Source organism: Stomoxys calcitrans, chromosome 5 (assembly GCF_963082655.1).
Source record: "Stomoxys calcitrans chromosome 5, idStoCalc2.1, whole genome shotgun sequence".
NCBI classification, from domain to species: Eukaryota; Metazoa; Arthropoda; class Insecta; order Diptera; family Muscidae; genus Stomoxys; species Stomoxys calcitrans.
In genome coordinates, this window is record NC_081556.1 from 39,877,899 (window position 1) to 39,904,623 (window position 26,725).

General features: G+C 37.7%; 3 protein-coding genes across 15 annotated transcripts in view; 1 reads left to right on the forward strand and 2 right to left on the reverse strand.

The window, feature by feature from the left end:
• Positions 1–204: 204 nt before the first annotated feature.
• On the reverse strand, positions 205–18,620 carry LOC106080929 (probable serine/threonine-protein kinase DDB_G0280111). 3 transcript variants are annotated; one of them, XM_013242545.2, is made up of 2 exons: positions 18,458–18,620; positions 205–4,743 (listed from the first exon to the last, which is right to left on the reverse strand). In XM_013242545.2, exon 2 carries the CDS (start codon positions 3,263–3,265, stop codon positions 1,757–1,759), a length of 1,509 nt encoding a protein of 502 aa, XP_013097999.1. In that variant the 5' UTR covers positions 3,266–4,743; positions 18,458–18,620; the 3' UTR covers positions 205–1,756. The 3 variants fall into 3 exon arrangements, with proteins under 3 accessions (XP_013097999.1, XP_013098000.1, XP_013098001.1); XM_013242546.2 differs by having other exon boundaries at positions 18,203–18,620; XM_013242547.2 differs by having other exon boundaries at positions 17,830–18,620.
• Positions 18,621–20,610: 1,990 nt separating this feature from the next.
• Positions 20,611–21,268, reverse strand: LOC106080919 (dynein light chain roadblock-type 2). Its single transcript, XM_013242525.2, has 3 exons — positions 21,178–21,268; positions 21,039–21,117; positions 20,611–20,894 (listed from the first exon to the last, which is right to left on the reverse strand). The coding sequence occupies exons 1-3, from the start codon at positions 21,178–21,180 to the stop codon at positions 20,683–20,685; spliced, it is 294 nt and encodes a 97-aa protein (XP_013097979.1). The 5' UTR covers positions 21,181–21,268; the 3' UTR covers positions 20,611–20,682.
• A 971-nt stretch (positions 21,269–22,239) lies between these two features.
• The window catches only part of LOC106080927 (dystrobrevin beta), a 39,661-nt gene continuing 35,175 nt past the window's right edge, over positions 22,240–26,725 (forward strand). For 7 of the 11 annotated variants that reach the window (XM_013242532.2, XM_013242538.2, XM_013242539.2 and 4 more), the window contains exons 1-2: positions 22,245–22,471; positions 22,937–23,328. The gene's annotated coding sequence lies outside the window, so the exon portion shown is untranslated. Of the gene's footprint in view, positions 22,472–22,924; positions 23,329–26,725 lie in introns of those variants that run through there. The other 4 variants (XM_013242536.2, XM_013242534.2, XM_013242535.2 and 1 more) reach the window with 4 other exon arrangements.

Here is a 26,725-nt window from a genome sequence, read left to right on the forward strand (position 1 = left end):
TATGTTATGACAGTATGGAGGAAAGGGATGTGGGTGGATAAGGGTGTTTGAATGGTTGCGATTACTACATGTTTAGTTTAGTCTATTTCTTACTTGTTTCTATCCCTATGCTCGACCTGATGCTGATGCTGCTACGTTTTCTTTTTTCTTTTGAGGACGAAACTCAAATAAATTTACGCATTATTATTTATTAATTATTTTATATATATATATATATGTTATTAGTTTGCATTGAATTGTTTTTGTTTTGTTTTGGAATTTATGAGTAGACTGCAAGAGTTCTTTATAGTTTAGTGTGTATGATGAATTGATTATTTGTTACTTTTCCCGTTTGTTTGCATTGGGGATTAATGCACACCAAGAAGGAGTTGGTGTTGGTTGGTATGGGGCTGGCTTGTTGTTTGTTTGCAAACTGAAAATGAATTTTCAAAAACCTATTGCCGAGCCTATATAGAGAAACAGCTATGGAAAGCTGGCTAGCTAGAGAATTCAAAACGAGAATTGACCGACCACATTATTTTGGCACTGTTTTTGGTTTTGCTTCATTCTGCAGCAATCAAGCATTGAAAATTCATTACACTTGGCTTTTGGAAAATGGTGAAATTTTAAATAAAACTTTAAATTTATGTGGTGTTTTCATTTAAAAAAGACAAGCAGTTTTCATAAATATTTACTCTCTTTTTTTTATTATGGTAAGTATCCTTATTTGATTTGTATTCTTCTTTGTTCTTCATTCTTCTTTTTTTTGTATTTTTATTATATTCTTTCTACATTTGTGTTTTGTTTATTATTTTATTTTAATACTTTTGTTACTTCATTAGTTTGTTTTTTTTTCTTCTTTTCTATAGCAGTGGCTGAAAAGAATTTGTTCGCTTTTTAGTATTTTTTTCTCATTCTATTGCAGTGCAACCAAAACAAAAAACAATGTGAAAAACAAAAAAGTTTTAAACTAAAAAGAACATATTAAATAAAAAAATGTATGATATATATATCTAATAATAATTAAATAAAAACATACACTAAGAATTAAACTATTACACACTAAATAAAATTATAATGAATAATTCAGTTTTGTTTTCTTGTTTTTTTTTTTTTTCATTTATTAAATCATAGTTATTTAAGGTAACTCTGCTGAACATTTCAAGGATGACGACGAGGCACACAGACGCAATTGTTTGTTGTCGTTGTGGTTCTGTTCCTACCAGAGAATATGATCAAATTGCCTTTGCATTGATGCTTGGTTCACAACATCAAAGAAATTTTTAATTGAAATCGGTGCTACGAAATTTCAATTAATACTTTCTAGTTTTGTTGCACACATCTTAAAGCTATTCATTCGGAAAGAGTTTGGTGATTAAGATTAGTATGTGAAGAGATGAAGTGTATGAAGAGGTGACGACCGTCGGCCAGCAGCTAACAGCAGCTGCTGATGATGCATTGATTTTGGCATTGTTTGTGGTAGAGGCTTAGTGATGAGCTCATCAAAGAGACATGTTTTGTGTGGTAGAAAAGACAAATGTTTCAAAACGTTTTCTGGCTTTATTCTGCAGCAGTAGGCAGTCATTTTGATAATCACAAACTATACAGCAGTAAAAAACTTTTTTTTCATCATATATTCCCCGCCAAGCAGTCCGTCGATCTCCAGTTTGTTTTTCTCGTTTTTTTCCTATATACAGTGTATCGCACTTCTAGCCTTTGAACATATTTTTTTGGGCTATTAGATGTAATACATTTTATTTACCATCACCAGCGTCTGTCAACAGTTTGTGTAGGCTCCTCGTGTATAGTAAAGTTGTGTCATACGCTCCGACAAGGTCGTATATAAATTGCTTATCAACTCCATGGGAACGCGGGACCACGCTTCACGTATGCGAAATATCAAATCGTCCTTGCGTGAAAATTTGCGGCCGCCATCGAATACCTCTCGTATAAGCCAGCCCCAAATGCCTTCCATTATATTTAGGTCATGCGCCACCGTGGGCCATTTTTGTGTCTTAATGCTCTCTGCATTTAACCACTCCTGCACCGAGGGCAATGCGTTTGTTGTCCAATTATGATCTTGCAGGAAAAACTCACTATTGCCTCCTAATTTCGAAACAATGTTGGCTCTTTCCCTAAGTATTGTTTCGACACACGATTCTATTTTGAATTTCGCCGTAGATACCTCTAAATGGATGGGGCCACCAGCCGTTAACACTAGGTAAATGTACACTGAATTGCCGCGGGGTCTTTGGGAGAGCGTGCGTTCATAGTTTCGTAGGTCATGAAAGTAATAGGAGAAACCATCGGGGCCATCTAAATTAAATTTGCGCTCATCTTGAAAGACCACACGTCTCCAATGATCCTCAGTCCAATTAACATGTGAGTTGGCGAACGAAAGCCGCTCTGTTTGATGAAATTGCGAAAGGACAGGTTCGATTTTTAACTTTTTGGCACCACTAACAACGCTACCGCGTGAACTTGAGCCTGTGGAGGAGGATGAACCGCTGCTGTTTGAGCCGGAGGAAGGTGTAGTTCGGGCGCTGGCATTTGTTCCTGGTGGCGATAAACTTGATCCTGTGGTATTTGACTGCTGAGTGGGAGCGTGACTAGATGCTGTCCCTCCTCCAGTGCTGCTGCTGGCTGCTGAAAAATTTGAATTCTGATTGAGAGCATGTACCGGAACTGAATGGCTGTAACTGTTGTGGGTTGTAGTGCTGTGGGTGTGGGCGTGGGCGGGTGGTGCAGGTGTGCTGTGCTGTTGATAATATGGATGATGAAAACTGGCTGCATGCTGATGATGATGTATAGTGGGCTGTTTCAGTTGTAATTGTTTAAGCTGCGTTTGCGATTGCGCCAGCAAATGATGATGTGCATGGTGGCTGTTATGGCTATTTGTTACACCAGTTACACCATTATTGCTGCTAACTACTACACTGACGCTGGCAGGTTGGCCATTATTGTTGTTGTTGTTGCTACTACTATTATTATTGTGTGTGGTGCAAGGGGTTACCGCTGCTGCTGTTGTTGTAAGAAATGTTGGAGTCTGGGGATGCGAACGTTGGATATGGATCTGAGACGTTACAGTAGCTGTTGCCGAAGTCGCTGCCACCGCCGCTGCCGCTGCTGCTGCTGTACTTGTGTAATTTCCAGGATGTTTAAGATAGTATTGCAGGGCCATCAAGTTGGCGTCCTCGGTTGAGGCGCCCAAATTCGCAACTTTTGGATCGTAAATCAGCTTACGAAAGTTTTGAATATCGTCTGAGCTTAGGAGTAACGTTTTCATTTGGAGTTTTGCCTGGCGAGGTATGTGGTTGGTAATGAGTTAATAAATGTTTAAAATCGCAAAGGATTTTAAACGAAAATATTGATAGGCAGCTTTGCCGTCAATTCTTCCAATGATTACTTAAAGTTATCTGTTGAAGGATTCTATTTTGTAAAATGTGTAATGTGGATTTGTTTGGCACAAATTGCTTCTCAATTTTTAACTTGTTTTCTCTTAATACAAATGTGGGTTGGTTTTTAACTTCTGGGAAGAATTGATTATTCCAAATTTCTCGAAATGCAAGCAGATGTTTTAGATTATATTCGATTCAGTCAGTCGCCTTCGTTCGATGCAAAAGGAACATAATATTATTTGCAAAAATTCTCTACACACGTCGCAGTCGTAGTCTGCCTTATGGCTATAGTATGTGTGTGTGTGTGGGTATGTGTGTATAGTTTGATATCGAATTTGGCAATTGGCAATGCTGTGTTGTCGCTAACGTACCTCGTCGTCAGTTGCGACAATATTGTTGGATTTGGTTTGTTGTATTGAATATTCAATATAAATTTTGTTTGTTGTTACGTGCACCCCAGAGCTGTCTAGTGGTACGGCTGTATGGCTTTGTGTGGTTGTTGCTGCTGCTATTGTTGTTGTTGTTGGTTTTTCGTTTTATAGCTTAGTTGAATTTCGCAAGTTTTTCTTGTTGTTGTTTTATTTGTTGTTATTTTGTTAATTTTACTTCTCTCGGAATGTTTGCTTTACGTAGTATAGTGAACTAATATGAAATGAAAAAAGGAACGAATGAATAAAACGAAAACGTTGAAACAGCAACGACAGCAAATCTCACAACATGCGTATGTTCATTGTGCTGACAAACTGGTTCACTCGCTAGCTAGCTAGCTGGCTGGTAGATATAGGTAGGTAGGTAGTATGACAAACTACTGACGGAATGGCTGACTAAGTTGTGTGGAAGAAGAGAGCCGAGAAGCGTGCACGATTGCACGCACTTTCACATCGATTAACTTGATTTGCTGCCGTGTTGTTCTCCCTTTACAGTGCCTTATCAATATCGGAGTTTACACCGCACTGCGCTGCACTGCTCCGCTCTCCGAATATTTGAAATATATGCTTGAGAGTTTTATTTTTAAGTGAACACCACAATCAGCTGACACCAATGTTGTTCAAGCTGTTATATGCGTGAGCAGATCTTTTTTGTTCACTTAAATGTCTGCCTCTCTCTCGCTCCGAGTTTATTTCTTTTGTCTCTCGCTTTGTGTGTTTATGATGTTATTGTCTCAACTTCGCCGTTGTCTTGTATCTTGTGGATGGATATTTTTGTTGTTGTTGTTGTTGTCTCAACTTCGCTGAACCTTGCTGCAGTTTATTTATAGTATGACATTTCCCTGTTCTGCAGTCTTCTTCGTCATTGTTAGCCTTTTCTTCTTGATGTTCCCTTCGTCGTCGTTGTTGTCGTCGCCGTCGCCTTCGTTGCTTCTTACCTAAAAAGAGTGTAAAAATACGGAAAAAATCAATGATGTGTATAAGATTGTCTGGCGTTTTACATTGCGTTCTTCATGGCATATCTTTTGCTCTTTCTTTAGTTTTTGTTGTTGCTGGTTTTCTTTTTGTATTTTTGTTTGCTGTTGCTACCAAAAATAGGGTGAGAAATCGCTCATACATACTGTTGGGATGTGAAAGTCGAAAGGATTCTCTAAATTTGATATCTAAAAAATTTCGCCAGGTGCTCAATGTATTTGTTTACAATAATAATAATTTTATACCTATGTAGGTAGAGATGTACATAAGTATGTATGTATGTATATCAACGTGTGGAAGTTTAAAAATGTACTGAAAATTTATGTTTCGGGTTCATTGAATACATACGTAGGGTGTTTAAAAACTAGCAAAATAATATAATGGTGGCATGTATCCTTAAAGTTCAGTTCATTTTCCATTTTCTCAAGCGTTTACGTTTAAACCAGTCTCTAGCACATAAATGATGATGATGAAAAACCCAATATGGGTTGGCTGAGAAATTCCTAGTTACATTGGAGGTAATAGGCCAGTAGAGTAAAGCCGTAAAAGCTTTTGATATTCTCTGGCTAAAACATTTAATGATATTTTCTACATAACACCCCCACCAAAGATCACCATTTTATAAATTTTCTGTACCATAATACCTAATGGTTGCCGCTTTAACTTTTGGTAAAAAGTAAATTTTATTGGAATAAATGTAAATATTACCACTCAACATTAATTTGTATACCCTCCACCATAGGATGGAGGCATATTAATTTCGTCATTCTGTTTGTAACTTCTCGAAATATTCATAAAGTATATTTATTCATTTTAAGTCGATCTAGCCATGTCCGTCCGTCTGTCTGTCGAAGCACCCTAACTTTCGAAGGATTAAAGCTAGCCGCTTAAATTTTTGCTCGAATACATACTTCTTATTAGAGTAGGTCGCTTGGGATTGTAAATGGGCCATATCGGTCCATGTTTTGATAAAGCTGCCCCATAAACCGATCTTGCATCTTGACTTCTTCAGTCACTTGAGAGCGCAATTCTTATCTGATTTGGCTGAAATTTAGCATGGGGTATTTTGTTATGATTTCTAACAACCGTTTTAAGTATGGTTCAAATCGGTTGATAACCTGATATAGCTGTCATAGGAACCGATCTGGAGTCTTGAGCCTCTATAGGGGCTTTTGCAATTCAAATCCGATTTGGCTGAAATATTGCATGAGGCGTTTTGTTATGATTTCCAACAACTGTGCTAAGCACGGTTTGAATCGGTCTATAATCTGATATAGCTGTCATATAAACCGATCTTGAATCTTGACTTCTTGAGCCACTAGAGAGAGCAATTCTTATCCGATTTGGTTGGAATTTTGCAAGAGGTATTTTGACTTCCAACAACTGTGCCAAAAATGGTCTTAATTGGTCCATAACTTTATATAGCTACCATATAAACCGATCTGGGATCTTGAGCATCTAGAGGTCGCAATTATTATTCGATTTGGCTGGTATTTTGTACAACGACTTCTCTCATGAACTTCAACATACGTTTCAAGTATAGTCTGTGTCGGCCTATAGCTTGACACCGCTCCCATATAAACCAATCTCCCTATTTTACTTCTTGAGCGCAATTTTTATTCGAATAGGCTGAAATCTTACACAACGACTTCCAATATGGTCTCCAACATTCATTCAGTTCAATTATGGTCCGATCCATCTGTCTGCCTATCCATGCTAATTTGTGTATTTGGAAGGGCATCGTTTTTGGTCTAGAGACAAAGCCTTTTGGAATTGGAAAAAGTCGCTTCAGTTTTGGATATTCCTTCCATAAATATGTTCGTCCGATTTGATCTAAAACTGCAATAGTTCCGGTTCTCACGAAATTTAGCAAAAGGAATTCTCCTATGAATCTCCACATTACTGTTGAATTTGTTAGAAATACAGATATTTATTTATCGGCCGATTTCAACTTCTAGAGCCTTTGCAAGCACATGTATCAACCGATATTCTCAAAACTTTGCACTACGCTTTCTTCTACGACTACAATCCCATGGCAGCCGGTTGTACGTACCGGATTGACCCGATAAAGTCCTTCATCGGCATAGGCTGCCGCCTCAGTGTACAACACACTGCTACAACAACAACAACTACCACAAAACGTATTTATCGAAATCTGTTCAGATTTTGATATAGCTCTCGTATATATATTCGTCCGATTTGAACTATTATTGCAATAACGTGGTCACTTGTTAACCGATTCGCATGAAATTTGACACAAAGGATTCCCTTATGAGTCCCGATTTGGCCCGAATGGCCGTAGTAACTAAAATTTTCAACCAATCGGCACAAAACATGGCACGGAATGTTTAAGATATCTGCAAGATTTCATCAATATCGTTTAAGATTAGGATATAGATCCCATATATATTTATCGCCAGATTTGCAGTAGTAACAACAATTTTCAAACGATCTGTTCGAGAAGGGGCGGTTTGTTTTAGATATAGCTCTCATATACTTATATCTATTAGCCAAATTTATAACTGTAGGATAGGTGTAGGGTATTGTATAGCCGACTCCGCCCAACTTTTGCCTTTCCTTACTGTTTTTTTTTTTTCCTTTAAAGTTGTGTCAACCAAAAGGGGAGTATAGCTTTTGTATTAAGTTACCACCTGATTATAGGTATTTTGAAGGGAATGCCACCGTAGTAGTTAAGAGATTGAAATGTCCACCGGAGACTACTCGGCAACAAAAAAAGCTCCGTTATTATTGAGCTTATACTTGAATCGGACAGCACTCATTGACATGTGAGAAGTTTGCCCATATTCCTTAATGGAATTTTCAGGCGAAAATTTGCGATTGTACCTCCTTTACAAAAATGTTTATATATGTCAACATTGGATGGGATCATACTAAACAAATCATTCCGTGTGAAACACATCGAAATGTTTATTTGCAACTCACCACCACTTTTATTGGTGGTGAGTTCCTAAGACTTGGCCCGAACTTAGCATGTTTCTATTTGTTTTCTCTTGAACCTACTTTTAGGGCGCCGGACCCAAGGTCTAACCTTGGATGTACCCAGTCGCTATAAGTGTGGAGGCTAGAATCTTCCGTCTCCAAGAGGCAAGTATACGGAGCTGCAGACTCTATCCCGTAGGTCATACGCTGGCCTAGGATTCGAGATCCGAGCTCCTTTAGGGAAGCACATGCATGTGGACTTCTGACATACGTGATTGCTTCCAACTATACTCCTATACCGTCTGTAGATCTAATCTTGGCACTTCTACCTACTTAAAATGGCTATAACGGAACATTTGTCCGAACGTAGAAATCGTTCCAAGCGCCTCGGTTTTTCTGCACTCCTTCGAAAACCTGTGACACCAAGTTTTGAGGTGTCTCCCAGCACCTGATGTTTCTATCAGGTTCTTGAACGTAACGGTTTGTGTGTACCACCGTGATCGCCTGCAAAATATTTCTTTGATGGGGCTCCTTCATTCATTCTGACAATATGGCCTAAGCTATCGACGTCATACAGCCCATAGAGATCGTGGTTCATACGACGCCTATATTACACAGGATTTTTTTTCTCAAACACTCCAAGAACTGCAAGTACCCATGCTTCGGATAGTATCAGTGTCTTGTATAGTGTAATTTTCTCTGTCGAGAGGTGGCTTTGCATCTGTAGCCAATATTATCCTTTGTTTTTTTCTCAAAACTGGTGTAATTTTTTTCAGTTACGGCGGTGCCGAGGGAGATAAAGTTGCTGACAATCTCCAAGTTGCAGTTCTCAATTTTCTTTATCTGATCGGACTAACGGACTTATCTGGTTCTTTCAAAGGCTGTAGTTACAACTTCTGGTGACCGAACTATAATATCGATGTCTTCGGCATAGGCGAGTAGAATGTGTTCTCTTGTGAGTAATGTGCCATGCCATTAAAGAGATCGCGCGATAGGCTGCATCCGTGTCTGAAACCTCTTTTGGTATTAAACGGTTCGGAGAGATTTTTTTTCTATTTAAATGAGGAACAAGTGTCATACTGCAAAGTCGTATCAGTTTTGCAGGAATACCAAACTCAGTCATGGCTTGAAGTTAGCTTGAAAATATAAGTCTGTCGAAGGCGGCTTTGTAGTCAACGAAAATATGGGTGGTTTTGATTTTTACTTCTCGGCTCTTTTACAGGATTTGGCAAAGTGTAAATATCTGGCCTAAAGCCACACTAAAGGGTCCCATTATTTCGTTGACTTTAAACATTATTTTTTCACACAGTACGCTCGATAGTACGCATCTTGTATGCAAGGTGGAGGAGACTTATTCCTCTGTAGTTGGCACATACCGTCTTGTCTTCTTGTTTACGGGACATAGTATATTGATGTCCCTATCATCCGGTATGCGCTCTTCAAGCCAAATTGTGCAGACAAGCTGATGCATACGCCTTGTTAGCATGTCCCCCTCCGGTCTAAAACAGTTCCGCCGGTAACCCATCGGCTCCTGCTGCCTTATTGTGTTTTCAGTTGAGTTACTGCTACGTGAACCTCGTTTTGACTAGTTGGTACACATTCTATTACATCATCAGGGATTGGTTCCGGGATATACTCATGGCCACCATCATCAGATACCAACAAAAAGGCGATAGGTGTTGATTTGTCCTTCTCGGGTCTTTTTCGAGAATGCTTGGGTATAGCAATGGGCTAATACTGGCTTCCGGGTGAACTCACCTTTAAGGTGGGCTACCCTCAGCCTATACCTAACCACACTCACGCAAAGATCGCTCATGGCGATTATTTTACAAGTTAAACTTGAGGTTTTCTATTACAACTCTCGTGCTTCGCTCTATTGAAAGTGGCATAAGTAGAGATGGGTGATGGGTAAGTACCCAAAAGGTATTTAGACGGTAAATTGGGTAAATATCCAAAAGGTATTTACCCGGTAAATTAGGTAAACATCTGGGTATTTAATAATAATAATTTTGCAGATATCTTGGGTATAAACATATTTTCCAAATAATTTTTGATGATTTCCTATTCTTTGTGTATAAGCCTGTTCTTCTGATCTCATAAAATCGGATTTTAGTTACATAAAATCGCTATATAGACCGATCTCCAGACTTAAAGTCTTGAGGCAATAAATTGGTAATTTTTCATCTGATTTCGATGAAATTTGGCACAGTGAGTTCTAGCAGACGCCTACCCATTTCTGTGAAGTGTGTTTCAGATCGGATTATATTTGGATATAGTTGCACTTAGACCGACCGCCCGATCTCTCAATATATGGTATTGAAGCCATAAAAGATTTTTGCCCAAATTCGATGAAATTTGGCACAGTGTGTTCTGGTAAACCCTAACCCAAATGTCAAAACCCAGTCGAATGTAGTCCAGATAGGACCATACCCAAGCCTTGGGTATTTACCCAGCAGAAACCCATATCTAGGCATAAGCTCAAGAAAATCCTCTTCATTGCGCTACAACCTTTTCACATTCTTATATTTTTCAATACTTAATTTTTTGTATGTTTGTACGTTTTGTTTAGTTTTTGCCCTCCAATCATTTGTTGGCTAAGATGACATTCTATGTACTGTAAAAATAACAGGTCAAATATTTTCTCGACTGAAAAAATTATCTTTCCTTTGTTTAAAAGATTTTTTTTATATAAAAAATCTCTTTTTCCTACTCTAAGACAGGGATGAGCCATGCACACACATACAAATAAATATGTACTCGGGTTTGTTAAGTAACGGGGGTTAGTTGATTCGAATGCTTTGCTGCTTGTGAAAACAATTTATATGTGTGTATGATTTTACCTTAGTCCTCTGATGCACCTGACCCTTGCTATTGTTTCAAAGGTAAAGACGTTGCAAAGATCTTCCCGCTAACAGGGCAACAAAACTGAAATGTAAAAAAATCGGGGTCATGTAGCTTCAAACTACATAATGCAAATAAAATAAAAACCGGCTGAGCCAGGTGATTTGAAAAGCGTAGGTCGTGATTTGAAAAGCGTAACTTCGATATAAATACAACCTACCAATATATGACCTTTGAAGTCTTTGTAGCCAAAGGTATCTGAGGATGACCTGCATAACGCGGAGGTCGAAACGCGTCATACCATGGTTGGTGTTGGGGTACCCTTTGGTAAAAATGTTCGATGGTGTAGAAAGAGAAATGAACATGTCATGAAAAATAAATCTCGCCCTAAAGCCTAGTACTGACTCCATCCGCAGCGAAAATGCCTATAAAATTATTGCGAAATCCGACGGACTCGTTTCTTTGTCAGAACACAACAAAAGTCAAACAAGAACACACAACAAAGACAACATCATTGAAACAGAGTTGATTGGTGCCCATTTCGTGAGCATTTAATTACATTGGCCATTAATTGAAGCGAAATTTGTATTAGCACAGCGACATGTCGCTACTATGTTGCTAATGGAACTCAGTACCACTTCTCCGATATGTGTTCTTCGCCACCATTTTTATACCCACCACCGAAGGATGGGGGTATATTAATTTTGTCCTTCTGTTTGCAACACATCGAAATATCCATTTCCCCCCATATAAAGTATATATATTCTTGATCGGCGTAAAAATCTTAGACGATCTAGCTATGTTCGTCCGTCTGTTTGTTAAAACCATGTTCGTCATGTCCGTCTGTTTGTTAAAATCTTTAAAAATAGGGATATTGAGCTGACTTTTTGCACAGATTCTTTTTTTGTCTATAAGGAGGTTAAGCTCGAAAATGGTCTATATCTGAATATATATTGATATAGCCCCCATATAAACCGATCGGCCAATTTAGGGTCTTGGGCCAATAAAAGCCACATTTATTATCCGATTTGGCCTAAATTTCGGACAGTGAGTTGTGTTAGGCCCTTCGACATTTTTCTTTAATTTGGGCCTGATCGGTACAGGTTTGGATAAAGCTGCCATATAAACCGATCTCCAGATTTAAGGTTTTAGGCCCATAAAATGCTGATTTATTGTACGATGTCGCCGAAATTTGGGACAGAAGGTTGTGTTAGGCCCTTCGACATTCTTCTTCAATTTGGCTCAAATCGGTCCAGATTTGGATATAGGTTTTGGGGCCATAAAAGTCGCATTTATTGTCCGATTTCGCCGAAATTTGGGACAGTGACTTATGTTAGGCTTTTCGACATCCGTGTCGTATATGGTTCAGTTCGGTTTATTTTTAGATATAGCTACTTAAAAAACCAATATGCGCGGCATCTCTTTTTCGGCAAACAAAGAATATTGAATAAGAACTGTTGTGCTATTGGAACTATATCAAGTTATATTCCGAGTTGGACTAAAATGAATGCTGAACATTGTAGAAGTCATTATGTAATATTTCAGTTCCTTCGGATAAGAATTGCGCTTTGTAGGGGCTCAAGAAGCAAAATCAGAAGATGGGAGCTGTATCAAGCTATTGATCGATTCAGACCATATTAGAAATGAATGTTTAAGGTCATGAGAGAAGCCGATGTACAAAATTTCTGACAAATCGGATGAGAATTGTGTTATCTTGAGGCTCAAGAAGTCAAGATCCCAGATCGGTTTATATGGCAGCTATATTAGGCTATGTACCAATTTGCGCCATACTTAGCAAATTTATTGAAAGTAACATAACAAAACACCTCATGCAAAATTTCAGCCAAATCGGACGAGAATTGCGCCCTCTAGAGGCTCAAGAAGTCAAGACCCAAGATCGGTTTACATGGCAGCTATAGCAAAACATGGATCGATTTGAACCAAACTTAGGGAAATTGTTGGAGGTGATACCAAAACACCACGTGCAAAATTTCAGTCAAATCGGACGAGAATTGCGCCCTCGGACGGAAGGACAGAGGGACGGACATGGCTAGATCGACTTAAAATGACATGACGATCAAGAATATATATACTTTATGGTATCTCAGTCGCATATATCGAGGTGTTACAAACAGAATGACGAAATTAGTATACACCCATCCTACGGTGGAGGGAGGTTGTTGTTGTTGTAGCAGTGTGTTGTACACTGAGGCGGCAGCCCTTGCCGATAAGGGAATCCATCGGGTCAATCCGTTACGTACAACCGGCTTCCATTGGATTGGAATGTTCATGAGAAAATTTACATTTGCTATCCGTCTGAGGACACATTTCAATATTTAGCTTGATTATGCATTAAAATATGTATAAATATTAGCTAACCGTATGTATTAAAGTATCAAGCTTTAAGTACACATCATCTGTAATAACGAAAATATGCATTTTAAAACTTATACATACCCATAATGCATGCATATGCACATATATATATATATGCTATTTACATGTTTTATGTACTTTCTCCATAAACCGTGAGTAACTACAGTGCGACCTGAAATAATGCAACCTTAATTATAGATCTACCACTTCCGCAAAATTCAAGTTGCTGATTCATTTTGAAATCGAATTACACCCATATGTGCATATGTTCATAAATATGGATAAGACATTTGATGTTATTCCTCTCAGAATTTCACGTCTCTTAATTTTTTTTTCATTTTGCAATGTTTCTCATTATCAAGTTGTAAATGTGCGAATGTAACTCGTTTGACGATATGTAGTATTCATTATTTTCCATTGAAATTTACAAAACGAATACATCTACAGAAAAAAATTAATAAAATATTTAAATATATATAAAGCCTAACGTCTCTGTGAGGAGTAAAACTTCAAGACCTCATTGTGTTATTGCTTACACTATGGAACACAAAAAATACGGGAAAAAACTGATATATTACCTCGGGAAATAAACTTAATACGTATTTACAAAATTTGCAGGATGTGAGAGATTTATACGGAAGATTGATTCAAGGCATGGCACAGCATTTGAACCGCCCGTGGTATATGAAGAAAGATTAAGAAACCGACAATGCCTCTGCCGAATTTGATAGCCTACCTTCGATGTGGTCGAATTATATGTCTTAAAATGTCTCACCGTTTCTAAAACAGTCTAGTTTGTTCACAGCGATAAGCAGTCGAAACTCCGTAGAGTGAAACAGAGAGTTTCCCAAGGTGTTGTGATCAGTGTTGACGTTGTTGGAAGGTTCGTACCAGAATTGGTAGGTTTTTATTCTCTTGGTAGGTTGGTAGGTTCACCTCAATTTTTGTTAAGTTTTCCAACATGTAAATATCATGTTGCAATGCAAATTTTGCCCATGAACATTCCACTAAGGAACAGGGGCAAACTTCTCACATATCAATGAGTGCAGTTCGATTCAAGTTTAAGCTCAGTGATGAAGGGCCTCCCTTTTATAGCCGAGTCTGAACGACATATCGCAGTGCGATATCTCTTTGGAGAGAAGTTATAGATGGCATAGTACCTCACAAATGTTGCCAGCATTAGGAGGGGAAAACCACCGCTAAAAATATCTTCTGATGGTCTCGCCGATTGTGAGCTGAGACCACATGACACACGTCACCTATTTAACTGCCCAGCCAGGCCAACTCGACCCAGACTCAGATCCCTCTGAACGCATTCCACCTTAGTCGCAGAGTTCCAGGATCTGGATATTTTGCCAGGATTAGGAGTGGAAAACCACCGCTGAAAATTTTTTCTGATGGTCTCGCCTGTTGTGACCTGAGACCACACGACACACGTCACCTGTTTAACTGCCCAGCCAGGCCAACTCGACCCAGACTCAGATCCCTCTGAACGCATTCCGCCTTAGTCGCAGAGTTCCAGGATCTGGATATTTAGTAAAACCAAGCGAAATATAAAACTCAACACACTGCTACAACAACATAACTCCTGTCAGCAGTCTGAGGTCATGCTTTCTCAGTGATAGGTTAGGTGACCACCTGATCAGCGTAAAACTCATCGGCAAATCTTTCGCACGGTCATCGTAGAAAGCATCCATGCTACCAAGGTTATGGGAGTGTTTTGATTCAGTGGCACAGTCAAAACTCATTATAGATCCAGTTGTTATTGTTGTTTCTGCCATGGGATTGCATAGCTCCCGGTTTTTACTAGCTTGTTGGTCACCTCTCCTTGGTGGCTCAGAACTAAGGGGAGACTGATAGTCATACCTATGCTTCGAAGAAACTCTTTACTTCTCATAACCAAACTCCACACCTGACTGTGCACGTTTATCACGATAATCCGATCGGGCAAGGATCGCGAAACCTACTATTGCTACTATTTTTACGTCGCTTAAAAATTTATGTAGATTTTCTAATTACAAATTCATGGGAATTAACCAATACACAAACTTTCCTGACACACATTTTATAGATCAATCAAAAGGCATTAGAAAAACAAGATTAGTTTTGAAATGCATTTACAGGAATGGTGGATGAAATTTCTTGTTTGAATGTGTAGCGATATAAGAACTACATGCCTATCCAAATTATAAAAATTACCCCTTTCACAAAGAACATGCTTTGTTTTCAGTTCTTCTTTTCAAAATATAAGGCGGTAACAAAGGTTGCGTAGAAATGAAGCGTGTACCATAAAAAGGGAAGGGAATCAGTTAAAGGATTTAAGTATTCCCAGGTACGCTACGGTTTATTTTAAAGCTTCCTAACACACTATTCCCAGTCTAGTCTAGGGCCACATGAGAAAAGATAGCAGATCTTGGAATGGTCTATCGAGTAAAGTAAGCCTTTGTTCCTCAAAGATTTCTTCATATGCAGTTCGATTATGGCCATTTATGAAAAACAAAACATGGAAAAAGATTGCTTTTCCAAATTTGGTCAGAAGACGGGTGTTGAAAAACTTTATCCTGTGGTTTAAGACATAATTCGCAGTAAAACTCTCGACTAGGCGGATAATGGCTTTTAAAAAATGCTTATGGTAAACAATGTGGCCATCATCCTGGCACGGGATAGCTGTGAGCACCACACAGGCTGGAACATTGAGGTCTGTTCTGTGTAGTATTCATTGCTGTCACGAGAAGCTTAATTGCGTGCTACCGGGCGTGTCCACAGGTTGCGGATAGTGGAATGCTTCATACGGAGCAGCTGCAACGGCAGTTGCGGACAATCAGCGATATCAAGCGAAGAGTGCCAGTAAGAGGCCGGGTACCACCGGCTCTTGCACAAATACTGAGTGCCTATGATATGACAAGGCGGGTTATTGGCACCTTTAAAAAAAAATAACAAACTTGTTCCCCCAGCGATCGGTCCTTTAGACCGGAAAGAGCTTGCTCACCTACAGGAGCTTCACGAGGGTCGCCACCTTCACATGGAAATGTGGCTGCAATAACGACAACATGGGCCGATTCCGACCATACTTGGTTTGGATGTTGGAGTCAATAGTAGAAGTCATTGTGCAAAATTTCAGACAAATTGGATAAGAATTGGGTCCTACAACGATACAGAACTAAAATCTGGAAATCGGTTTATATAGGCGCTATGTCAGGTTATGAGCCGATTCAAACCATATTTGGCAATTCAAAATTTGACATGCTCGAGGTGACCAACTTTCAAGCCACATATATCAGCCCTTAGAGCTACTAGGGTCTCCAAACTTTGAATACTTATTGAAACACAGGTTAGGTTAAATTTAGTGTATACATCTTCATCCGTTCAAAAATTCTAGATTTATTTCCAAGATTTTTCGATTTGGAAACACTGTGGGTTCTGGCTTGTTGTCCCCTAAGCTTAGCCAAGCATCGAATTTTAGTTTTCGCAAAGAATTTTTATCAAATTCAACAATGATAAGTAGGGACAAATCGGTTTTGCGTTGCTAAAATAATCACACCTATATCGAGGGAATAACCACTTCTAAAATCGATATTGCATTAAAATTTACAATAGCCAGTTGTTTCAATTTTCCACATAATATCTATTTTTCCAAATCTCATCATATTGTTTAACTGCAAAATATTTTATCACTTAGATTATAAAGTTTTCCTTAATTGATTTAGTTTTTTCTCATCTACAAACACCAACAAGATTCGATGTCATACAAAGAAATCTACAGCAGGTGATAAATCAGCTGATTCGAACAACAACCATCGTCACTAAACGACTAGAAACAACAAACAAACTTGTAACGTATGCAATATATAGCGGATATAATGCTGACTTAAATGCCATGTCGTACTGTATTTACAGAACTCTGGTTTCCCCTTTCCTATTTTGTTATCTTGAAAATAAATAGGTATAGCATAGTATTTGTATATAAATGGTCCTTGGTCCTTCCGTGTCAAATACTATGTACACGAAAGTTATGTATGTACATCTGCTATGTACATAACGGTATGTGATGAACATTAACAAATTAATGTGTGTGTCTGTGTCTTTTTTTAATAAAAGGACGCAAAAATCAATTTGATTGTTTGTTCTGACAAAGCAACAGCAGTGGCGCAGAAAAATGCTGTCCTGGCATGATATCCGTACTGTGAAATAGCATCTAAACATTTGGATGGATACATACACTTGCTGCATCATACAAATTCGAATGCAGCAGGCTGGCTGGCTGCTGGGACTCAAAGAAAAGGAAAATGCAACGTCTTCGTTTTGCGTGTGTGTGTGTGTGTATGAGCGTATGTGCAGTGTACTGTAATCAATACAATTTCAGTTCCTAAAAATATAGATTTTTTAACTTCGTTTAAAATTGAATCATTCAATCGTAAGCAGTTCGCTTGCCATACGAACTTCTTGCACACATACAGTACAAATTCTCTAGAATAATGGATTGGGGATTGGACGATGGTGGTGGCGCTGATGGCAAATGATGACGACGGTGGTCTTGCCATTTTACACAACGAACCGAACATAGATTTTTTAACGTACAATGGATGGATGGACTGGTGAGCACTGACTGACTGACTGGTTGGTTGGCTAGCACATCCACAAAATGTTCATATATATACATTTAATTTCAGTACATATGTATAGCGAACATTTATTAGATGGTAGCTTTTAGCTGGTCGAAGTACATAGTGTATGCATTCTAAATGTCCAAACTACAGGTTCGTTTATTTTTTATGTATGTAATGTCCTTCTACCCAACTACACTGCTTGCCAAGCTCCCACAATCACTCTCCATAGGGAACCATTCACAATGATTTAAGCTAAAATTCATAAAAGATGTGAAGAACCTTTACCTGGATCATAGAGAACCCCTTTAATGAAACAATTTTTGTAGAAATGACGATTTTTATAGTAAAATATTAAAGACCCTTGACAACCACTGTTCAAACTACAAGAGTATTTGCTGATTGATGCCTCGAAACCTCCAAGTACAAATTCAATTGATTAAAGAAAACCTACGATCCGTGTAAGGAAAGAGTTGCGACATGGTTTTCTCCATCGAAAATTTTTGTTTGTATTTTAGTGTCATTTTTTACATGGAAATTGTAAATGTCATTTGAACTCGCCACTCGTCGTTATTTTTCTGCTGTTTTATTTTTACACACGCATATACATCCTTTCCGTATATACGTACACCCATACATACACACACAGTTTTATACATACACATACAGCTAACGCATCATTTTTTGTTCAAAATTCAACTTTATGCCTACTTCCTTCCTTAGGCTCTTGCGATTTTATTTTTGGTATTCTTAAATTCAATTTGTTGTTTTGAGATTCGTTTTTCCATGTACAATTATTTAAATAAAATTGCTCAAAAAATTTTCTTTGTGAAATTTCATCTTTTTTCTCTTGATTACGCCATTTTGAGATGGTCGTCGTGTTGGATGTCTATAAAACGTGTTTTTTCTCAATTACTTTTTCAATTTTCCGTTGTCGAAACGCTGTAATCGTGTGCAGGAGATTTTTTAATGGATTATACAAATATTCCTTCTCCTCGCGCTCGCGACCGTGGATTTAATTAAATAAAATTTTTAAAATATTAAGAAAAAAATATCCACACAAAGGGCGAGACAATGATACTGTTACTGTGGTGGTAGAAAATGGTCGGAACTCAGAGTTGTTATTTTCGGCATGATATTTGTGCTGTGTTTAATATTGTTTCAAATGCAAATCTGTTTTCATGGGATGTTCGCACATTTTGATTGTATAAATCAGGGTATTTTGTCACATTCTTTTATAAATACATAACTTCATGTAATACTATATTCAGAACAAAGCAGTTTTGAGCAAACGATTCCCTTTATAAAGCGCTGAAAACGACTCGTTTTTTCCTTTACAATTTATAAGGGCCACAAGAACTAGTCATTCAATGCATGTGAGTCGAAATAAATACTTAAATTGTGCTAAACAAACACAGCCTGAATACAACATTAATGTTAAACCCCGTTTACACTGCTCATTAAATCCGGATTTAAGTCTCTAGTCAGCTGATTTTATAAAGGGGAAACAGATGATCGCGCCATTAAATCCAGATTTATACAGCAATGTAAACGGGGTTTACAATGCACTATTATCAAAGCGGATTTGAAAAGGTGATCTCAAGCAAACAGCTGTTAACAGCTGATCAGGTTTGATGGTATTAAGATATCAAATGTTTGTTTTCATTCTCTTTATATATCTTCTTTCTCGCATATTCTCTGCTCCCCACACGTTTGCACACACGCACACAAGCTTCTTTGTGTGTGTTGGCAAAACGTGGATCAGCTTGATGACAAAATGACGGATTGCACCATATGATTTGTGGTTGTTGTACAAATGAGGCCACCTTTGATTGTTTCGCCATGCACTACTGTTAGCATTTATTTTTTCATGCATTATCTGTAAAATTTTGTTTATTTTATAATTTTATTTTTGAAAAAAAAATCGATTTTTTAACATTATTCAGGGTTGTGTTTATTTAGCACAATTTAGGCATTTATTCACATAATATGAATGACTCGTTTTTGTCGTTTTGTCTTTCAATGCATTATAAAGAGAAAACGAGTCATTTGCTCAAAGCAGCTTTGGTCTGAACAAAATTTAAAAGGTTTCCAATCAGAAATTTCTTTCAGGCATTATTGTTCAAAAATTCTATTCGGACAAGGCATGTGTTTATTCCAATATCAATTAAAAATACCCGGTTTGATTGAATTGGATTCTCTAATACAACAGTGACTCCAAGCGGTGAGTTATCTCATATAAAGTTGTATCCATCTAGCTTAATTCATCTACTCCTTTTTAGATGGCATTCTTGTATGAACCCGATATTGATTTTATTGCCACACAATGTGTCTTTAAGATCTATTTGACGGCTGATGTCAAAAATTGGTCTCACATTGAAGGTTAACTAACTTTATTACACAGTCGCAAAAACTCAGATTTGGCTTCGGTCCAAAGACCGATGTTAGAAGAGTCTGAGAGGAAAATGTTTACCTCTTGCTCCAGCGTCAGCTCTTTGTGTTCGAGGAAAGAAACGCCTGTTTCAAAAACTGATCAATTATTTGAAATCTTTGTTGCTGTACATTATGCTGCACTGGGCGTTGTTGGAAAGAGTTCAATCTGGGCATAGCATGGACATGCTGACTGCCTTGTTCACATTGGCCTTCGCAAAGATAAACCGTGCGACCACCTGCCCAATGATTATAGGCCAAGTAATCCCTCTTTTTTTCGTCTTGAAGACACATTAAAGACTGTTGGACCCGTTAATCACGAATCTTCTTGACCCATAGCTGGTGAACAGCTACCAGCATACCTTCACCAAGGATTGCACGATTGATAGCCTTTCCGACGCGTTGGGTAAAAAAGTATAAATCTCCCCTCTTCTGGTGAATCGGATTTATGCTATGCCGATTGTCCGGAACTGCAATTGCAGCTACTCTGTACACGAAGGAAAATTAAATGCTCTACAAAATTTAATGAATTATAATATGAGACGGAATTTTCATAGCCTTAAGCCTACCATTATATCCATTTACTACGCTTTTAACTTACACACATTGGATTTTATCTATTAAACATCTGACCCAATGTAATTTGTATAAATAATTTAGATACTATTTATTTCAAATAATTTTTTCCCAGATCACACAATGTAGTACAATTTAATCGGTTGGATTCTGTATGACAATCAATATGAAGTCCTTGTCAGGTGCAACCATAATTTCATGTTTCTTTGATCGTACACGCAAAAAAGTTAAATCATTTGATGGATCCAAGTCACGTACAACACTACGAGCCTTATCGGACAATTGGCTCATCAAACCAGCATATTGAACAGTGGTGGTATTATCCAATGTGGATTTTACTGGAATACCTGTAATTAGAATGTATTAATCAATGCCTTAAAAAAGCCAATAATAATTTTGTTCTCTATTGGTGGTTACTATGGTATTAGTCATAGACCAAGCTTAAACAAAAAAAAAGTATTGCTATTAATATGGAAATGATGAGCACCTACCTTCGTTGTTCACCACAATTGTACCGACAACACCTTTATGGGCTTGTATGCGCTTTAAAGTTTCTTCCACTTCTTGTGACTATTGAAACAATTTGGGAAGATTTTTAACATTTTATTACAGGTATTGGCTTTTTCTTACCATTTTATTTTATACGAATTGCTGTGGAAAAACAATACTAATAGTCTTGTCTTCGAGTCTTGAGATGACAGCTGAAAAGTTGTTTTTTCTGTCGTCATACGGCTGAATAACGAATAATTGTTGCTTTGAATAACCATGTTTTCAGTTAGTCTCGTCGTTTTGTTATTAAATATTCTGGTGCGACTTATTGTACAATAAAGCGTCGATGAATTTCAATCTAATATTACGTTTACGTTAGGAACAAATCTAAATCGATAACATGCAATAATACATAAAAGGAAACGAGTAATAGTGTGCACTGTAAAGCTATGTATTCTGATCAGCTTTTCAAGCGGAATGTTGTCAAACTCCATATAAGAAACGTCGATGAAACGTTGGATGAAAATAGGCTGAAAAGTAGTACTCTGTTTATAGTGAGAAAAATGGCAAAAAACTGCTATAGTGGCAAAACTTAAAACTATTTTCGGCACCATTTTAGTTTAATAATTAATAACCGCGAAAAACATGTGTTTTCACCGGTGAAAAACATGTGTTTTCACCGGTGAAAAACAAACATAGTACACGTGAACAGTTGTCAAACTCCATATGAAAAAAACGTATAAGCTAAAAACAAGTGAAATAATTGAACGCCGTTTTTACGCTAAAGGCTGGTACTGTATTCGCTTTTCGCGATATTTTTCGCCAATTACTTTTTTTAGACAAAAGATTTTAAAAACGAACAAGGTACATATGGGTTAAAAGGAGCATCTAAAAAAATAATTAATCCTGGTGTAACATGAATGATGAAAGATTCAGATAGCACAACAAATTTCATGAAATTATGTTTAAAAAAATTATGATATTTTGGTAAAGTTTTTTTCCCAACATTCAACGTACACTGAAATTCTGTCTAGAAAATTTATTTGAACAAATTGTGCATCTCATCGCCATGTGGGAAGATACCATCGTGGCCCTAATTTGAGTTATAACGTATACAGAGTGACTAACGAGTAATCAAGTACTAAATACTTAATAAATACGTTCACCACGGAAAAAAATTATCGTTATCTCTCAGTGAGTAAACTTAACAGGCCAAGTGCGGACACAGAAAAACAAAACAAATTTAATCATAACAATTTTACGATTTGTGGTTTAAAATTAAAAGTGTACAAAGTAACTCAAACGTTAGAATTTAGTGGTAGTGAGTTAGATATGAGTGCAAACATTAAAGAAAACAATAATTAAAAATTTCAATTAATAATTCAAAACAATATCAATCTTTGAAGGAATGAACGATTAATTTATTTAGCTTAATGTAATACAAACCTTTTTTCATGATATTTACGACTCGAAAATTTCTGACATACCTAATTTTTGGTTTGTTTTCATTTTTATTTTGGATACTATTCACAATTTCATTTTTGTGTTTTGTGTCCTGTGTATATTTTGAATTTATTTATCAATTTTGCATTATTCATAACCGAAATATTAAAAGAGTTCTAAAGCTTCCTAAAGCAAACGACATAGCTTCGGCAGTTTTGCATTATTTTTCTATGCGTGGTCCTACATCCTCATTCCTTCGTTAGGCTGCTAACTAAAATGGAGCTTACGTAGTTGACGACAGCCAGAACAACGCCCGCTGTTATCGTTTCTATATGCACCATAATATATTTTAGTACACATAAAATACTAATTATTAAAAGAAAAATGTTGAAAATTATGCAGTGAAAATAAAACGAAACATTATAACACCAAAAAATAATTCATGTTTTTCATATAGGACTTATCTTGGAATCGCTGACGTTCGGCTGTGGTTTGACAGCCGTCAAAGAGATAAGTTCTTTATTAGGTTCAGCCTAATTCGCTGATTGTCAAACAAACAAAATCAAAATCGCAAAAAAATAAAAGTTGTTATTAGTTAGCTTTAGTAGCTACTACAAAAAATAAAAAATAGTAAAAATACCGAGAAATACCGTAAAATCTGCATAATACCTCTTTGTGAATAATGAAATGTGCATTTAATCATTTTACAAACCGACAAAATAACGTCGACATCAAAAAGTGAAGACAAACTTGTGTACAGGAAAGTTGAAGTTGAAGGTGGAAAGCAAGACAAGTGTGTAGTGAGTGTCGCGGAAAAAGTGAAAGAATACAATTCAACGGACGAGACAGGTAAATTACATCAAGCAAATGGATTCAACATTAATACTTACGCCAGAATTTTAATATAAAGCATCACATATGGTATAATTGGCAGTTTATAGTAGTAAGAACATGTCATTATTGTACTGTTCCAAATTTGGAAGAAAAGAAGTTCTGCTTCATTCATAAAAAGCGGGGAGTGACGGCAGCTGCCCCTCTCGCTCTCTGCGTCGGCGGTGTAATAGTGATGTTGCGCAGTTTTCATTTCTGTCTCTCCTCTCCTCGTCCCATTTATCTTCTTTGCCCAAACAACAACGCCGACCAACCTTAATAAACAACAAAACAATAAAAATTTTTTCTTTGAGCCATGAAGAAAAGTGCCAACCACAAGCTCCTACTAACTATAGAGTAGTAGCAGCAGCAGCATGCAGGTTATTAATCTCCCCAGTTTCCCTTTATGCATTTTCCATGGCTTCGACTTTGTCTGCTGACATGGTCTAGATAGATTTTGCCAAAGAAATGTCCAAACAATTTTTATGGGATAAAAAAAGAAAATGAAATCATTAATGTGATGTATCGCCATCGCCGCCACCGCTACGACAACAACACGAATACACCTTTCACGTACACAATACATGTCTATTGGTGTGTGTAGGTATACATGTGCCAATGTATATGTTGTGTTTAGAGAAAAGCGTTGGGGAACAGCAAAAGGCATAAGTGAGACTGGATGTTTATATCTGGTATGATTTTTTTAAGTAAATAAAAATCTATTGCATATTTGCCTTATCAGCAAAATCAAAGCGTCTTATCCATGGGACAGAACATTGCAAGAATAAATGAACGAAGATGTTAGTTGGTAGAAACAAGTTTTACGAGGCCACGGATGCTTCTTTGCCTACAAGTACATACCTGAAATGAATGTCAGTTGTTTTAAATTCCTGCTTGCTATAATTCTTTCCATTTCAGGACAACGAAGAAAAAAATAGTTTCTAAAAAAAGAATAGAGGTACATATTTGAAATATCAATGAATTACCCCATTACTTACACTCAACTGATTTCTTATCAGGCATGTGTATGTTACCTAGTATAAAATGTAATCCTCAATGAAACACGAAACGATTCTAAAGCAAAAAATGATCATTGTTAAACAAAATAGAAAGAAAAAGGGTGATTGACTAATGATTTCATATTTGTAGACAATAAGTCGACAGAAACTAAGAGAAAACAAAATGACTTTAAAAAGGCAATGTAGCCGTCTTATGGCCTCGTTTCAGAACATCAGAAAAAAATTTGAACGACATCATGTGTCGCCTTAGGTATATGATCTGAATCCTCTTCCATTCCTACCAGATTTCCTATCGTCGCCTCAATTATACCTGGTCCTATCCTCTATTCATTCTCCCATTGCCTTAAGTCTCATAGCCGCAGTGGATGCCTCACACTTTATCTGCATGTCTGTGTATTTATTCCATGGTGTCTGAGGGATTACACAACCCCCCAAAACTACCCATCAGGGCATATTTACCGGCGCGGGATAGCTGTGAGCACCACGCAAGCTGGAGTTCGGATCTATGTGGTGTTCATTGCACTTACGAGAAGCTTAGCTGCGAGCAACCGGGCGCGTCCACAGGTTACGGATAGTGGAATGCTCCATACGGAGTAGCTGTATTTGCAGTCGCGGACAATCAGCGGTATCGAGTGGAGATTGTCAGTGATAGGTCGGGTGGCACCGCCTTTTGCATAAATGCTGAGTGCCTATGATGCTCGATATGACAAGCGAGTTGTGTGCGCCTTTAAATAACCAATGGCCACCCTGTTCCTGCGACGATCGCTCCTTTGGACCGGAACGAACTTGTTCACCTACAGGAGTTTGACGAGGATCGCCACCTCCTGGTGAAAATGTGGTTACAACAACAACAACAACAAATTGGGACAGTATGAATATCAAATGAAAAGTGTTTGGAAGTTGAGTACACATCTGGTATAAGAATTTGCTCCAAGATGTCTACGGGGTCCCCCAAACCCCAAAAAAACCTTAAGCGGACATGAATGTCCAACGTCACAAAATGGGTATCAAATGAAAGCTCTTTGGGAGTTGACTACGAATCTGGTATAGACATTTGGGAAAGAATATAGGACCGGCCCACCAACTAAATATCCTCAATAGAACGTGTATTTCGAGCGGGTTAACATGTGAATTAAAACAAGTAAAAAGGCGTTAAGTTCGGCCGGGCCGAACTTTGATTACCCACCACCTCGGGTATATATGTAAACCACCTTTCATCAAAATTCGGTGAAACTTTCATACCTTATGCTCCATATCAGTTATTGGACCGATTTGGACCAAAGTCTAATAAGTACAGTAGCTATATCTAAAAATAAACCGATCTGAACCATATTCGACACGGATGTCGAAAGCCTATCATAAGTCACTGTGTCAAATTTCAGTGAAAGTGGGCAATAAATGCCTCTCTTATGGGCCCAAAACCTTAAATTTAGAGATCGGTCTATATGGCAGCTATATTCAAATCTGGATCGATCTGAGCAAAATTGAAAAAAGACGTCGAAGAGCCTAACTAAACTCACTGTCTCAAATTTCAGCGACATCGGACAATAAATGCTTCTTTTATGGCCCCAAAACCTAAAACCTAGATATCGGTCTATATGGCAGCTATATCCAAATCTAGACCGATCTGGGCCAAATTGGCGAAGGATGTCGATGGTTCTAACACAATTCACTGTCCCAAATTTCAGCGAAATCGGATAATAAATGTGGCTTTTATGGGCCTTAGACCCTAAATCGGAGGATCGGTCTATATGGCAGCTATATCCAAATCTGGACCGATCTGAGCCAAATTGACAAAGGATGTCGAAGGGCCTAACACAACTCACTGTCTAATCGGTCGGCGGATCGGTCTATATGGGGGCTATGTGCAAAGTTTCAGCTCAATATCTCTATTTTTAAAGACTGTAGCGTGATTTCAACAGACAGACGGACGGACATGTCTAGATCGTCTTAGATTTTTACGCTGATCAAGAATATATATACTTTATAGGGTCGGAAATGGATATTTCGATGTGTTGCAAATGGAATAACAAAACGAATATACCCCCATCCTTCGGTGGTGGGTATAAAAAAGTATGTGAGTAGAGTTCGAATCTAATGTTGATATAAGGATTCAATAATTTGGGTCACCTCCAGCCGTACTGACGTTCAGCAGGACATGTTTATTGCAACAATAAAGAACTCAAATAAATTATCTTTTAGGTTCTAGCGTCGGGTTGACCGACCTTCTCCTCCCAATAAAAACAACACTAAACTGTCGTATAGGACGAACGAAAATATATTGTACTCGAATAAAAAAATGTGTCAGAGGGCAAACCCCGTCCCCCTATCCTACAAAAAAAAAGAATTAAAAATTA